Here is a 16911-nt window from a genome sequence, read left to right on the forward strand (position 1 = left end):
TAGCTTATGTGATAAAGTTTATTTAAAGCTGTGTTGAATCAGTCAAATGTATAACAGCAACATTTCTCTGTGATCATCACACAAGAAAAATTTGAACTCTGATTTACATGAATCAAAGAAAGAATGAATCAGGCACTTAGCAACAACAAAGAGTTTAAAAAAAAAACCAAAAAAAAAAAAAACCCATAGTGATAACAACAATAATAATACTAATAATAAGGTCATTCACAATAACTGAACAGTCAAAACTGGCTCCCAGTTAAAATAACACATGTGACATTATCCCAAAAAAGGAAAAAAAAAAAAAAAAAAAAAAAGCACAGAATGTTTAAAAATAAGAAATAAATTAGACAAATGTTAGCAGGTTTTTAGACAGTAGCACTAAAATTCAGTGAGCTGCAACATCATTTTGTTCCAAGTTTTGTCATGAGGACCGCTGACGGCTGAATTATGAAGAAATCATAAACAGACAGCCATCCCCTCCATCTTACAGTCTTTATTATTACAGGAGCAAGAGCTCCAGTGGTTATTCTTTATGTTAATGGTGACAGGTTTAGTTCCTCAGGACACATGAAACCAGTCAGACCTTTGGGGACTGACTGAGGTGCAGGACTGGTTGAATAACTGAAGGTTGAGATTTAGTTTTGCTTTAAGCTCCACTTGAGTCTAAAGAGATTGGTTTCTATTATTTCATTAAGAGTATTCATGTGATTTATTTCAGCATATTTATGCATCTCTGTCATCCATGTTTTAATCTATTTTCCTTCATATGAGCAGATCATTTCATACCTGTGATAATAATAACGTCATATTTCGACATAAAGGCTTCGCTTTTTCCTAATTAGTTTTTCTGTTACTGCAGGAGATGAAAACTATAAAAAGTTGATGAACAACAGGAACTTCAGTAGCTTTTCCAGCAATTAAAAGTAGTTTTAATAAAATTTCAGCTCCTGTAAAATCGTTCTCAATGGTTAAAAAGCACGATAAGAGGTCCAGCAGATACAGTGACGCAGTTTGTGTTCATACAAAGTGAAAGAAGAGCAGCTTGGATGCATCTTAACGTGGAGAAAACCTGTAATTTCACTAAAGAGAATGTTTCAGTGCATCACTGCGCCTGGTTTCGTACATTGCTGCAGGAGCTCATGTTCTGTGCGTTTCATCCCATAAAACCTGTTTTTGTTGTCTTTTCTTCTGATTATTATCCCACATCTCCCCTCCCTCATTGGTGAAAACTTTTTTCATTTCCCAGTTTTAAAACCATGAGGCTCCGGCTGACGGCTCAGTCTGAGTGGATGGAGAGCGTGACTTTGAGGCAGCCCAGCTCTTTGCCCTGACTGCCGAGGACCCCCTGAACCCGGTAGTCCCCGTTAGTCAGCCAGTAGGGCAGATCGATGTTGGGCAGGTAGAAGATTGACTGTGGCAACGTGTATGAACCCTGAGAACAGAGAGGGAGAGTCATGGTGTTTCATCATGTTTAAAGGTCACAGAGCTCAGGGCTCATGTTTCATCCCTAAATGGTTTTCTACACGTTTCAATCTCAGCTACTGAGAAGTGATCTGATTTGAAATCAAAGACTTACAGCTTTGAAGGGGCAGTGGCAGGGTAGGCCGTAGGTGTGCAGCGGTTCGGGACAGTCCTGACCGGGCGGGATCAGCTGGCTCAGGATATCGCAGGCATCCTTATAGTGACAACTGCCCACCTCATCCAGACAGGGCACCTTCACCCAGAAACCTGCCACCTCCTTCTCCAGAGTTACATTTAGCTAAAGATTGAGAGGAGACAGAGAAACAGCAGCACATGTGTTAAAAATGCTGCAGCGTCACCAGCGCCGTGCCGCAACCTTAATCCTGTTGAGAGGAAACGGTGATACCCGACATACTTCCATATGCCTTTATCATAGCTAACGTGCAAGTGCTAGGTATTTGGTTTTTAACTTAAATCTACAAATCTGCAGGAAGCTTCAGTTTATTGCCTCAGTATGTGCAGAGTTTTGAAACTCCAGTTTCCTCAGCTCTCCACATAGCAGGTTCCTTCATCAGCGTGAACAAGACGCAACAACAGCCACATAAGCATGTCAGAATTATTTTCAATTTTACAAAAAGCATCATAAAAATAAGATAAAATAAAGAAAAACATCAGCAGGTTGAAGCAAACGTAAAAACTAAAAGTGGCCAAACATGATGCAGTGACCTTTGATTTGGTGAAGGTAGAATAGAACTCCTCATCACCACAATCGCCTCAGGTTAATTACCCACTGCAGCAAATCCAAGAACTCTAAAAGAAATTCTAGGAGACCTCGAAGAGGATCATAATCAGAGTTTTACAGTTCATGCTTATCACTGCACATGTGACAAAGAACAAGTTCTGCTGAGTGATAAAGTTTCTTTTCCCGTTTCAGACGCATGATTGCCGCTTTACAGCTGGAAAGGAAAAAAAAAAAAAAAAAAAAAAAAAACCTCCAAGTGCCTCTCACATCCTTAAACACACCATCACCACTACATCATGTTACACTACTCATTACATTACCTTCTAGCTGCTCTGTAATAAACTGTGACATAATCACCAAAAAAACAATAAAAACCTGAGGCCCCACACGACACAAATTCCCATCCTAATAAGGACACACACACCATCTTAGTTTTCAAATATGAACATGGAGCAAAGATGAAAAACAGCAGGCTTCAAAGCAATCGTCATGGCGATTCTACTTTAGAAACAGACTGCTCACACTGTAACAGGATCACTGTTATCTGCTGAAGATCAGGTGTAGCTGTGGGTTGTCTTTGTGTTAGAACGGTGTGTGTCTGCGTCAGCAGTATAATCCAGATAATTCACAGTTTGAATTTTACCGTCACGCTCTTGTCCTTTCATGTGATAAAAATAAAAGTAATGTCCACCATCGTCGTCCTCCCTGCACACAAACTGAAATCAGCTGATCGTAGCGACGTATGCATGAAGAAAACAACGTGGTTGGTGGTGTTTTGTCTCTCTCTTGGTTCGCAGTGCAGGTAAAGAACTTTGGTCACACAAGTAACCACATAATTGTAACTGTGTGATGTGATTACTGACTTTAGTCCAGTAGCTCATTATATTACTGTGATCCTGAAGAATGTAATGTGTCACTGTGTATCAATCATACACTGCAGTTTTTAATATTGCTGTTAAACATTAGAATATGGCTGTGTCTAGTTTGCAGAATGATTTAAATTTAAAAATCTTAAACCTGTAAAAATAAATGACAGCCCTGATCCGGGGGGTGTCCGTGTGTAGGCCTCACAGGAGGCAACTGGTTGTCTATTTAGTTATTTATTTGGTTAATATGTGTACAAATAAACCGATTGAGGAATGAAAGAAAAGAAAACTGAATAAAATCCAATAAAACCTGACTGCTCTGTGCCATCAGGTGTTTCTTCTAAATGCTTTATATATCTTGGCAAACCGGACAGTATTTTTATTCCTCTGTATCAAACACAGATTGGAAACAGGAAGTGGTTTTCATGCGTGCTTCTAAGTAAAGTTGAAATATATAAAGTAATAATACCTTTCTAATATTTCTGTCTCCTCATTCTGATGATATTAGCTCATTCATCTCTTTATTTGGCACATGTGACCATGCTTCACAGACAAGCTTCTGTTTTCAGTGTACCATGTAACCCAAACAACATTCTTTGTTTAATTTCATTTTCCAAGATTAAAGACTAATCAACGGCTTCAAGTCTACACCACAAGTTGCACACACACATTCTGTAGATATAGATATATACATGAAAACTTGATGTTTTTTAATTTTGTTTAAAAGTTTTTCTTATTTCTCTTGTTATTTTTGAATGTTCAAAATAAATTCTATCTATCTATCTATCTATCTCACAAATAGGGATGGGTATCGTCTAGGTTTTATCCAATACCAGTACCAAACCGGTACTTTTGAAACGGTGCTTAAATGAAGAACACAAACTTCGTCCAAAAACCTCTCATGTTTAGCTGGGTTTTTTTGTAAAAAGATAACAATCTTAGCCTTTTCTGCAGCTACAGTGGGGCAAAAAAGTATTTAGTCAGCCACCGATTGTGCAAGTTCCCCCACCTAAAATGATGACAGAGGTCAGTAATTTGCACCAGAGGTACACTTCAACTGTGAGAGACAGAATGTGAGGAAAAAAAAAAAAATCCATGAATCCACATGGTAGGATTTGTAAAGAATTTATTCGTAAATCAGGGTGGAAAATAAGTATTTGGTCAATGACAAAAATACAACTCAATACTTTGTAACATAACCTTTGTTGGCAATGACAGAGGTCAAACGTTTACTATAGGTCTTTACCAGGTTTGCACACACAGTAGCTGGTATTTTGGCCCATTCCTCCATGCAGATCTTCTCGAGAGCAGTGATGTTTTGGGGCTGTCGCTGAGCAACACGGACTTTCAACTCCCGCCACAGATTTTCTATGGGGTTGAGGTCTGGAGACTGGCTAGGCCACTCCAGGACTTTCAAATGCTTTTTACGGAGCCACTCCTTTGTTGCCCGGGCGGTGTGTTTTGGATCATTGTCATGTTGGAAGACCCAACCTCGTTTCATCTTCAAAGTTCTCACTGATGGAAGGAGGTTTTGGCTCAAAATCTCACGATACATGGCCCCATTCATTCTGTCCTTAACACGGATCAGTCGTCCTGTCCCCTTGGCAGAAAAACAGCCCCATAGCATGATGTTTCCACCCCCATGCTTCACAGTAGGTATGGTGTTCTTGGGATGCAACTCAGTATTCTTCTTCCTCCAAACACGGCGAGTTGAGTTTATACCAAAAAGTTCTACTTTGGTTTCATCTGACCACATGACATTCTCCCAATCCTCTGCTGTATCATCCATGTGCTCTCTGGCAAACTTCAGACGGGCCTGGACATGCACTGGCTTCAGCAGCGGAACACGTCTGGCACTGCGGGATTTGATTCCCTGCCGTTGTAGTGTGTTACTGATGGTGACCTTTGTTACTTTGGTCCCAGCTCTCTGCAGGTCATTCACCAGGTCCCCCCGTGTGGTTTTTGGATCTTTGCTCACCGTTCTCATGATCATTTTGACCCCACGGGATGAGATCTTGCGTGGAGCCCCAGATCGAGGGAGATTATCAGTGGTCTTGTATGTCTTCCATTTTCTGATGATTGCTCCCACAGTTGATTTTTTCACACCAAGCTGCTTGCCTATTGTAGATTCACTCTTCCCAGTCTGGTGCAGGTCTACAATACTTTTCCTGGTGTCCTTCGAAAGCTCTTTGGTCTTGGCCATGGCGGAGTTTGGAGTCTGACTGTTTGAGGCTGTGGACAGGTGTCTTTTATACAGATGATGAGTTCAAACAGGTGCCATTCATACAGGTAACGAGTGGGGGACAGAAAAGCTTCTTACAGAAGACGTTACAGGTCTGTGAGAGCCAGAGATTTTCCTTGTTTGAGGTGACCAAATACTTATTTTCCACCCTAATTTACGAATAAATTCTTTACAAATCCTACCATGTGAATTCATGGATTTTTTTTTCACATTCTGTCTCTCACAGTTGAAGTGTACCTCTGGTGCAAATTACTGACCTCTGTCATCATTTTAAGTGGGGGAACTTGCACAATCGGTGGCTGACTAAATACTTTTTTGCCCCACTGTATAGGGGATTTATGGTATCACTCTTGGCTGGAAGCAGTGCTTAATCAATGGGGGGAAAAAAAAAACAAAAAAAAAAACAAAAAAAAAAAAAAACACCAACTTTGTCCAAAAACCTCCCATGTTTAGCCGTTTCCACTTTTTCTTTGGTCATTTTAGCCTTTTTGGCCAGGATGAAGGGAGTATCTGCCATCAAACAAGAAGACAGCCGCATGTAACTACGACAGTGTTTGCTAGTTCACCTTACGTGCATTAATTTAATAACGTGGTGAGCCTACTCAACGTAAATTACACACAAACAACATTAAGCTACTGACCCAGAGAAGAATGGCTGCTGCTGCTGCCATCATCATCAGTCATCATTTCTGCTACACTGGCAGGGCTAGGGGCCAGGACTCTCCTCTTCGAGTTTTTGGGGGATGTTGCTAACTCTGGGTCCGATAACAGGCACCACACCCACAATAGATGTGCTCGATGTGAGCTCTTGCAGCAAGCTATCAAATACGGTGCATTTCTCGGCTTTTAAAAAAAAAAAAACAAAAAAAAACAAAAAAAAACAAAAAAAACAAAACAAAAAAAAAACGCTATGCGTCGCCAGGTGTTTCATCAGATTCAAGGTGTTACCTCCTTTGCACAGTACCACCTTAAAACACTTGTTGCAGGCTGCTGAGTTTGCATCTTTTGCTATGAAGTACAGCCAGACTTTGACCGCTTCGCCTTGGGCGTTTTTAATCTGTAGCTCTGCTCTAAAAGAACATATGTACCTGGGCCCGCCTACTACGCTTGCAAAGGTAAAATGATTGGCTAGAATCCAAAGTGTGTGACATCTCAGGAAAAAAAAAAGCACCGAAATGTGCGCTGCTTTTCGGTCTGGTTACTACCGTTTATGTCAGAACCGGTGCCATACCGGTACCCATCCCTACTCACAAGTGACTAAAACCAAGACCCTTTCACTCCACATAAACTTTAACTGTCAAAGTGAAAGTACACGTGGGCAATGAAACAATAAAACGAGGAGCTGTTTCCTCAGGGCCGAGGTCTAACTAAACTCAATAACTGTTCAAAAAAATACTCAATAACTGTACTCGATTTAGGGATAGGCACACTTCATTGGGACTTTGTAGGATTCTGACAGAGAGTCAGACGACTTTTTGCTTTGCCAAATAATAAGAATATTATACCAGACAGTTAAACCACTGTTGAGTAACCTTGTGCCTGTTACTTAAGTTAACCCTATGGAGGATGACACTGCTATAAACTAGTCAGGTTTTTCCTAACATTTCAATACTTAACTAAAGGAATGAAGAGAAAGAATTTTGTCCGTTTCCATCAGCTCTAAGTTATTCAACCCACTCATTAATTAAAATCCATCAAGTTATTCACCTCAGTCAAGCATCAACAAAATATCCTCTATTTTGCCTGCAAAATACAAAGAGTTATAAGTAGAGCTGGGCGATAGAACGATAACGATATGTATTGCGATATAACTTTTTCTCGATCAAAAAATGAAACTATTGCGATAGACCTCGCCGCTCTTGTCCTCTTTAAAAAAAAAAAAAAAAAAAAAAAAGAACAGCCAATCCAAATTAAGTAGCGCAGAGCCGAACCAATCACAGCCGCAGCGTCGCGTCACGTGACTTGTTACGTACAGCACAAGTGCCAAGCCACACATGTGTATTTGTTTGGGAAGCAGCCAGCCGCCGTGCCGCCCGGGTAATGGAGGAAATGAGTGTGCCGACTAGAGAAAAATCAACCGAGAGCGTGACCGAAGGTTACCGAAAAGAAAATCGATGATGGTTCCAATGCCGGAGAGATTGTCGAACGGGAGAGCCATAGAAGTTCCTAGTGTGAAGGTATTTCGGCTATTTCAAGTCTGACAAAAAACAGTAGCGCGCACTATAAATTGTGCCGAAAGAAAGTCTGGAAATACAATAAACCGGTGCATGCTCAATCTCTGACTGGAAGCGCTAATTCGTCATTCGGCTTTTGTCAGACTAAAGTAACTGCTAAAACTGTTTGAAAAGCTAAGCTATACAACAAGGAGAGATTGAGAATTTCCTTTTAGTTCTCAGTTTATTTGATATTGACAAAAGTTAGTCAGTTTTGTCTGTTCTTCTGTAAAACAAACTAAGATTTATTTTTAGAATTAATATTTTGTTTCTAAGTGGAATTGACAATTTAGTCTGTTTTGTTTGTTCTATTTTGAAACTTAAACGCTTTAGCGGCTGCCTTTTGTGTAGTTTGCAATATTTGCCTTTATTTATCTGAAAAAGTCTCATGTTCCTTAAGTACATCTACCCTGTTGAACTTATTATGGGAAATAAATATTTAAGTCAAAACAAGCTGCTGATTATTTCACATTTTACTTGTGAGCAACGGCACATTAAAATCTTACAAATATAGTTATTTGGCTTATATCGTGATAGATATCGTTATCGCCTGAAATGGAAAAAACCTATCGTGATATGAAAAAATCTTATATCGCCCAGCTCTAGTTATAAGCAATATTAGGCACAGTTTTCTGATGAGTAGGAGACTCACAGTGCACATTTTAACCTTGAGATACTCGTTTGTGTTTGACCACCTGCCCAGGGTGTAGCCCACCTCTTGCCTGATGACAGCTGACAAAGGCTCCATCTCAGCTCAACCGGTTGATCCGGTTAATTTGCCTGTGTGTGTTTGGAACTTGTGAAGTGTGCTGAATGCAGCTCCCTCTAATGAAAAAAATTAAACAAAAACCATTTCAAACTGGGAGACATTTAAGCCCTTTGTTCACTGTGGCTGCGCTGAAAGGGAAGTGCTAAAACTAACAAAGTACCCTACTGCTTCCTTTAAAATCTGCTCCTTTTGATGTTAGTCATAAGTGAAAAATTATTTGTGAAACTCGACTGAAAGCATCCTCATGTCACTGCCATCCATAGATAAGCGTACTCACAGACAGAGGAGTGCCGAGTTCAACGGCCGTGGACCCAGAAGCGGAGGCTGTCAGATCACCTGGGATGGAGATTGGGTCTGGAGACATGGTGAGGGTCTTCAGCACAGCTGGAGCATCAGGCGGTCCGCAGTTCTTCCAGTCGAAACCCAAAACCTGCAAAATGCATAAAACTATGTTTAAACCTCAGATATTTCCCATCACGGTCAGAGCGTTCCCGCATTTCCGTACTCCAGGAAAATCAACTTGTCCAGACGTGAAAGCTGAGTGACGCAGTCCAAACAGACAGCAATCAAGGAATCATTGGATTCACGACTTTCATGTTTGTTTCTTGGATACTGCAGTGTTTTTCCTTTTTGTTTATTTATTTATCTCTCTCTAATGTTTCCATTGTGGATCCACTCTCTTCAGCTCAGTTTGTGTTTCCGGGTTTAGTTTAGAAGAGCTGTTACAGCTCGGTAGTCTCAACCCTGGACCTCGCCGAGCCCCCACACGCACGTGCAGTTTTAAGGCTCTACGACGACTCCGGCAGGTTTCACTGGTGTCAAGCCAGCCTCCAATTCGAGACTTGCAGTCAAGCCAGCCTCCAGTTTGTTTTACGTTCCCTGTGTATTCAAAGTATTACGGGAATGGATGTGGAAACCGGATTTCAAAATAAAAGCCAACTTCGAGTGAATTAACAGATATGTTAAGAACATAATAACATATAATTTAGGCTTTTTTTTTTTTTTTTACAAACTCTAATGTTAGATCTATATGACACAGCCTTGTACCCTAATTGTGCCCTGTCACTATCAAGGCCATCTTATTTTGGATTTCAAAGTAAAAGCCCTGTGAATCTTCATTTTTGAACTACTCTTTCAATGACTTAATAATGCTCTTAAAAGCAAAAGTCGTATTTCCAAATACCATTTGAACTTTATATCAACACTTTCCAACCACAGTCTTTTTACAGTGATACCATATCAATATCAAGTCAGTCTGATTTTGCCTTTCATAGTAATGGCCCTTTGAAATTGTCCATAATTGACTTAATCTTCTAACGATTCAAAATGCTCTAAAATGAAAAATTCTTGTTTCCACAGGGTAATTCCACCTTAGATCAACAGTATACAGCCCCACAGTGATACCATATCAATATCAAGTCATTCTGATTATGCCTTCCAAAATAAAAGCCTTTTTAAATTGTCCATAATTGACCTAACTTTCAGTGATTTCAAAATGTTTTAAAATGGAAATTTCCTGTTTCCACAGGGTAATTCCACTCCAGATCAACAGTATACAACCTCACGATGTTACCATATCAATATCAAGACATTCTGATATTGCTTTAAAAAATAAAAGCATTTTCAAACTGCCCATATCTGAGTTGCTCCTGGAACAATTTCAAAATGCTCTAAAATGGCACATTCCTGTTTCCACAGGGTAATTCCACTTTAGATCAACAGTATACAGCCCCACAGTGATACCATATCAATATCAAGTCATTCTGATTATGCCTTCCAAAATAAAAGCCTTTTTAAATTGTCCATAATTGACCTAACTTTCAGTGATTTCGGAATGCTCTAAAAAGGAAATTTTCTGTTTCCACAGGGTAATTTCACTTTAAATCAACAGTATACAACCCCACAGAGATACGATGTTAAGATCAAGTCACTCTGATTTCGCCTTTCAAATTAATGGCCCGTCGAATTTGTCCATATGTGATATACTCTTTCAATTATTTCAGAATGTTTTAAAAATGAAAATTGCTGTTTCAACACATATTGGGTTTTCATTTTGAAAAGCAAAATCAGACTCAATTGATTATGACAGAATTGAATCATAAAGATGATGTAAAAGGAAGCTGAAATTGCCACTAGGTTGTAATTGATAGTACGTTTATATTTTAAGTCTGTGGAAAGATGTCATGGTTGGTTTGCAAGCTGTTTTGTAATTTCTTTATTTAGAATGACATCTTTCCACAGAAAAATTATTAGGTAAATTATGGGCATTTTCAACAGGCCATTATTTTGGAAGGCATAATCAGAATTACTTGAAATTGATATGGTAACATCGTGAGGTTGCATACTGTTGACCTAAAGTGAAATTATCCTGTGGAAACAGCAATTTTCACTTTTAGAGCATTTTGAAATCTTTAAAAGAGTAGGTCGTATCTTGGCAATTTGAAAAGTCTTTTATTTTGGAAGGCATAATCAGAATGACTTGATATTAATATGGTATCACTGTGGGGCTGTATACTGTTGATCTGGAGTGGAATTATCCTGTGGAAACACGAAATTTCCATTTTAGAGCATTTTGAAATTGTTCCAGGATCAAGTCAGATATGGGCATTTTGAAAATGCTTTTATTTTTGAAAGCAAAATCAGAATGACTTGATATTGATGTGGTAACATCGTGAGGTTGTATACTGTTGACCTAAAGTGAAATTATCCTGTGGAAACAGCAATTTTCACTTTTAGAGCATTTTGAAATCTTTAAAAGAGTAGGTCGTATCTTGGCAATTTGAAAAGTCTTTTATTTTGGAAGGCATAATCAGAATGACTTGATATTGATATGGTAACATCGTGAGGTTGTATACTGTTGAACTAAAGTGAAATTATCCTGTGGAAACAGCAAAATTCTGTTTAAGAACATTTTGAAATCGTCAAAAAAGTAGGCCGTATATGCTCAATTTGAAAGGGCATTTATTTTGGAAGGCATAATCAGAATGACTTGATATTGATATGGTATCACTGTGGGGCTGTATACTGTTGATCTAAGGTGGAATTACCCTGTGGAAACAGGAAATTTCCATTTTAGAGCATTTTGAAATCACTGAAAGTTAGGTCAATTATGGACAATTTAAAAAGGCTTTTATTTTGGAAGGCATAATCAGAATGACTTGATATTGATATGGTATCACTGTGGGGCTGTATACTGTTGATCTAAAGTGGAATTACCCTGTGGAAACAAGAATTTTTCATTTTAGAGCATTTTGAATCGTTAGAAGATTAAGTCAATTATGGACAATTTCAAAGGGCCATTACTATGAAAGGCAAAATCAGACTGACTTGATATTGATATGGTATCACTGTAAAAAGACTGTGGTTGGAAAGTGTTGATATAAAGTTCAAATAGTATTTGGAAATACGACTTTTGCTTTTAAGAGCATTATTAAGTCATTGAAAGAGTAGTTCAAAAATGAAGATTCACAGGGCTTTTACTTTGAAATCCAAAATAAGATGGCCTTGATAGTGACAGGGCACAATTAGGGTACAAGGCTGTGTCATATAGATCTAACATTAGAGTTTGTAAAAAAAAAAGCCTAAATTATATGTTATTATGTTCTTAACATATCTGTTAATTCACTCGAAGTTGGCTTTTATTTTGAAATCCGGTTTCCACATCCATTCCCGTAATACTTTGAATACACAGGGAACGTAAAACAAACTGGAGGCTGGCTTGACTGCAAGTCTCGAATTGGAGGCTGGCTTGACACCAGTCAGGTTTCACGGATGAACCGTCCACATTTAGTACGTGAGGTCCCCTAAAACAGCACGGTGGGAGCTTCGGTGTGGATAAATAAAACCCGTACAGAGGCTTTGGTACCCGGCGGGATTTGGCTCACCTGTACGTTCCTGACGTTCTTCCACCCGAAGGAGCCGCAGCTCACCTGAGCTAAAGCGGCAGCTACGAGCACCGTTACCGCCACACGTTTGTCCATCCTCACGTTTGTGGCACAGTTCCACAGTGCCTTTAAACAGAGCGTCGACGGCTTATACCTTGCAGCACTTCCGTATTTACGATCGCGCTGACTGTAGTCACGTGACGAAACAGCACGTCTTCTTCTTTATATTGTTTATTGGCGGTTGCCAAACAGCAAAATGGTGTATTACCGCCACCAACTGGTGTGGAGTGTGAACAGAAATGAAAAATAAATAAATAAATACAAAATTCAAATCCTAGCAAACAAATCGGTCTGCCTTAAAAATTAAATAAGGCCTGATAACTTTCACTTCTCGAGTTCTTACGAAATAAATCAACCAAGTCCAGTTTCACTTTCATATCAGCAAGCTTTTCGATCAGTTGTCTTCTTTCAGCATCATATTTCTGACAGTGCACTGAAACATGCTCTATTATTTCTTCTTCTCTATTGCAGTCACACTTACTGTACGATGTTTTCCTATTAAAAACAACATACTATTCAAACCAGTGTGCCCAAATCTGAGTCAGGATATAATCGTTTACTCTCTCCTGTTCCTTCCTGTGCTTCTCATTTCGCCTGTTTTCCTTTGGATTTTTCGCCTTTTCCTGTCTTCTTCCCATTGCTTTTGCGACCTTTCTTTCATTTTGTGCTGTATTTTGCTCTTAATCTCTGTCCTACTGCCCTTATCATTTCCCTTAACTCCATGATGCAGTGGTACCCATAAGACAGTGACCATAAACCCCACCATAGTAACTCTTTATAACTGTTTGGTGAATCTCCATCAGAACATCAGGTCTGCAATCTGAGTGACTGTCTAGCAAACTAGCCAATGATGAGCTAGGATCTGAGTGTATCACAGATCTCAGTGGTCTTGGATCTTCAATCCACTGGACAGCTAACAGTATTGAAACCATTCATCACATCCAACCTTTGTGGGGGGTTTAAACCAGGAATTAAACACTGCTGTGGAAATTCAATGGTGCTCAGATGTCAGAGTGAAATTTGGATAAAAAAAATTTAAAAAAAGATTTTTTTAAAGTTGTGTTTGTTCTCTGTGCAGTGAAATACATCCAAATGAACAAGTTGACTATTTTCTCAGTGAAGTAAGTATTTTTGACAAAGTCTGTTCAAAAGCAGCAGAAAAGATTTTTATTTTACATATAAAAACATCCGAACACAGAGAGACAATGCAGAAACAGGAGGGGAGAGCAGAGGTGGAGTCTCACACTCATGTACCTGACCTGGTCATGTGTGTCTCAGTTGATTGACTCTGAGCACAGTGTTTAAAGAACGTATTACCGTGGAAAATAAATAAATGATAATCAGCAGAAGCTTTTTCAATGCAAAAACAAAAACACTACAATATTCTTTCTGTGGTAACAGCAAAATCATTTTTCTACAGCATGGAATTAAATTACGTCCTGTATCTGCACCATAACGCCTGTAGATGTCGCTGTAGGACAGAATAGAAATTATCTAAAGTTTTTTTTTTCATTCAAACCTTTATTTAAACCTCAGTACAATACAAAATAGAATTAAACAGTACCGTATTAATGGTGTTGTACTTACAAAAAAATTGGATACTATAGACAACCAAATAAAAGAACAATTTTCAGAACCTACAATATAAATATGCTAGGAGGAAAGTAACCAATCAAGCCAAAGAATAAAGTGATTGAAAGATCTTGATTTTTTTCACAAACACCAATAGTTTTTATAGCTTTTGGGTTAGTGGAGTTCTTAATTGAATTAAGATACTGTACAAGTTCAAAGGAGAATACATAAAAAGAGGGATGTCTTCCTAAACATTTGGACTTGTGAATATGAAATTTAGCCATTAAAATTAACAAGTTAATCATATATCTGTTATCAAAGTTGAATTGTCTTTGGTTTGTGTTGGTTTGTGTTTTGTGTCAGTTGAAGGGCTATGTCTGATGTTAATGTATCTGGTTTTGCTTCCCCTTGTCTCGCCTGATTTGCCCCAGCTGTGTTTCCCTCCTGTTACCCATTCCCTGATTGCTCCCTCTGTGTATTTAAGCCCTGTGTTTCTTTATGTCTGTGTCGTTATCTACCCTCATTTATGCTGTGTGGCCTGCCTGCTCGCTTATGTAAGTTTATTTGGATTGTTTTGTTACGTTTTGCCATCCAGCAATAAAAGCTGAGTTTTGAAATACACTTTTGCCTGCCGTGAGTCTGCACTTTGGGTCCTATTCCTGCCTGCACACAGCGACTCCTGACAGTATCAATGTCTAAATTGAATTTGCTTTGAAGATAATCTTTAGAATGATAAATTCTGTGTATTAATTTATAAGAACTATCTTTAATTTTGTTGGTAATTAAAAACTGATTAGGGAGTCTCCAAACTTCGTTCCACATAATACCATCTGACAACCGGTTCCAGAAAAAAAATTACATATGGTACCGTGGTTATACTACTCTGAAATAAAGATCTGATAGATTTATTGTTTTAGATTGCTTAGAAAACCAAATCTTGCCGACAAAAGTTTGTATAGGAGATGCCAACAGCCTGTGGAATGAAGTGATATTAGGTTGATTCATAAACTGCATACAAACCCCTGATGGTATTGAGCCAAATACTTTTGTATAATGACGATTTATAGCTAAATTGAAACGTAAACAAAATTCTTCATAGGAGAAGCATACCATTTGAATCAAATAATTGGTTGACTAAAACAATGTTATTCCTAAACCAACTAAGAAGAAAGATTTTCTTTTAAATAAAATATCCTTGTTATTTGAGATATAATAATTGTGTGGACTAAAGTTATGCTTGTAAATAAGAGTCCATGCTAAAAAAGCTTGATGATGAAAAGCAGAGATTTTTATAGAGATTTTATCAATATCAAAATTACAGTTAAGGAAAAATTCAGTGCCACCTAACTTAGAAAACATGAACATGGGTATAGTATTCCAATTTGAAGTAGGATTAGTAATTATCTAAAATTCTTCATCAAATACCTAAAAACACAACGTGCAGAAGAAGTTGAGCTCGCAGCAGGAAGCATTAATTTTGTAAAATTGATGTGATTCAGCTTCAGTGGACACATGACACTCTGATAGTTACACTCATTGACTGTAGAAAACAATGGTTACACTGACGTGTTAATGTGGTTCTGTGGTTATTATTCAAATCATGTTTTTAATGTAAACCAGAAGTAAAATGATAGTTATGGTGTGTTAATACGACCATAGCACACCACTTTAAATTTAAACACATCGATTTGAAGTTGTCCTTCACATGAATCTGATTTTTTTTTTTTTTCTCCCATTAGCAACTGAACTATAAACAGCTGTAATGGGGAAAAAAAATACTTATGAATATTATTAGGGCAGTACTCAAGCCCAGACATTTTATAATCAAATAATAATCATGACCACAATAATAAAGAAGTGAAGAAAAGAACACAAAATAAAGAAAAAAAGCTTTAAACTTCAAAGCAGATGATGTCACACCAGAGTTTATTTAGAGGCATGTGTACTCAGCCCAACACTTATATCTATGAACGGTTTTCAAACGCTTTCTTTAACAAAGAGAGTAAATTCTCAGGAAACAAATACATATTCAAACACAACGGGCAATAGCTAATCCAGACAGTGTCAGGAGTCATGTCTCAGCAAATGATGTGAGGCCACTCCTGGACCAATTGCTAAACACAGGAGCAGCGGCAGCACTTCCGGTCTGATAACGCAGAATACGCCACCACAAAGGATTTGTAATTTTGTAGAGAAAATCATCAACCTTTACTCGGTGTAGAACTGAGGTTTTGCCAGGACACTCCTGTCACTAGCAGAAAAACAAACTGAAAATGTCACAAGAAATGTCACCGTCAATACTAATGTCGATAATGTTCACTTTAACAACTGGCAGTTAACCATCCCATTGTTTCAGGAGTAATGTATATCGATAACCTTGAATCGTTTTAAAACAAAGAAAAATACAGATACTTCAAGTTGACATCAATAAAAGTTTTTACGTTTTACACCCTAATTTCTGTTTGTTTTCACTGTAAGTTGAATAAATACATGTTAGTTGTTATTCAGTTCAAACTGTGGGTAGAAAATGCTGTGTGACCTGTTCTCTAATGTTTGCCCCTTTTTGTTTTGTATAAGTTTCTCCTTTTTGTTATTTTATTCCTGTAGCTGGTGTGGAATTCACTTTTTCACAAAATTATTTTAGCCCTCTATAGTGTTGATTTTAGTTTTTCACAGAAAAAACTTGTTTTAGATTTCAATTAATAACTTATCATTTTAACAAACAAGCCCTGCGACAGACTGGCGACCTGTCCAGGGTATACAGAATGTATTTTTAGTGACACAGGACACAAACAAGGAAGCAAGATGTATAATTAGGATTATTTATAATAAATATGAATTTATTACTGCAATTTCTTTAACCACAGAGAATAACTAAATCCTTCAGGATAATGTCACATCAATGCACTGAACTCACTATGTTATCCCTCTAACAGAGCCTCCAGATGTTCTCACTGTAATTTCCCCTCATGAATGAATTTATGCTTGCACTAATCTGAATGTTCGGGGGGAATCAAACGCATTTTACTCACAGTACTCAAGCTGACTTACCTTTGTTTGAATGACGGCGTACTCACAACGCGGAGGCTTAAAAACAGC

General features: G+C 38.2%; 1 protein-coding gene across 1 annotated transcript; it reads right to left on the bottom strand.

The window, feature by feature from the left end:
• gm2a (ganglioside GM2 activator) lies at window positions 1–12389 on the bottom strand. The gene is made up of 4 exons (XM_004552054.4): window positions 12181–12389; window positions 8574–8726; window positions 1580–1762; window positions 1–1435 (listed from the first exon to the last, which is right to left on the bottom strand). The coding sequence occupies exons 1-4, from the start codon at window positions 12274–12276 to the stop codon at window positions 1280–1282; spliced, it is 588 nt and encodes a 195-aa protein (XP_004552111.1). The 5' UTR covers window positions 12277–12389; the 3' UTR covers window positions 1–1279.
• Window positions 12390–16911: the final 4522 nt, after the last annotated feature.

This window comes from Maylandia zebra, linkage group LG2 (genome assembly GCF_041146795.1).
Source record: "Maylandia zebra isolate NMK-2024a linkage group LG2, Mzebra_GT3a, whole genome shotgun sequence".
In the NCBI taxonomy this organism is placed as follows: Eukaryota; Metazoa; Chordata; class Actinopteri; order Cichliformes; family Cichlidae; genus Maylandia; species Maylandia zebra.

Excerpts from the sequence above, each read along its gene's own strand:
- gm2a (XM_004552054.4), bottom strand. The coding sequence starts at position 12,276 with ATGGACAAACGTGTGGCGGTAACGGTGCTCGTAGCTGCCGCTTTAGCT. Across the intron at positions 8,727-12,180 it reads AGAACGTCAGGAACGTACAG|GTTTTGGGTTTCGACTGGAA; the intron begins GTGAGCCAAATC and ends TGCATTTTGCAG. Across the intron at positions 1,436-1,579 it reads GCCACTGCCCCTTCAAAGCT|GGTTCATACACGTTGCCACA; the intron begins GTAAGTCTTTGA and ends CTCTGTTCTCAG.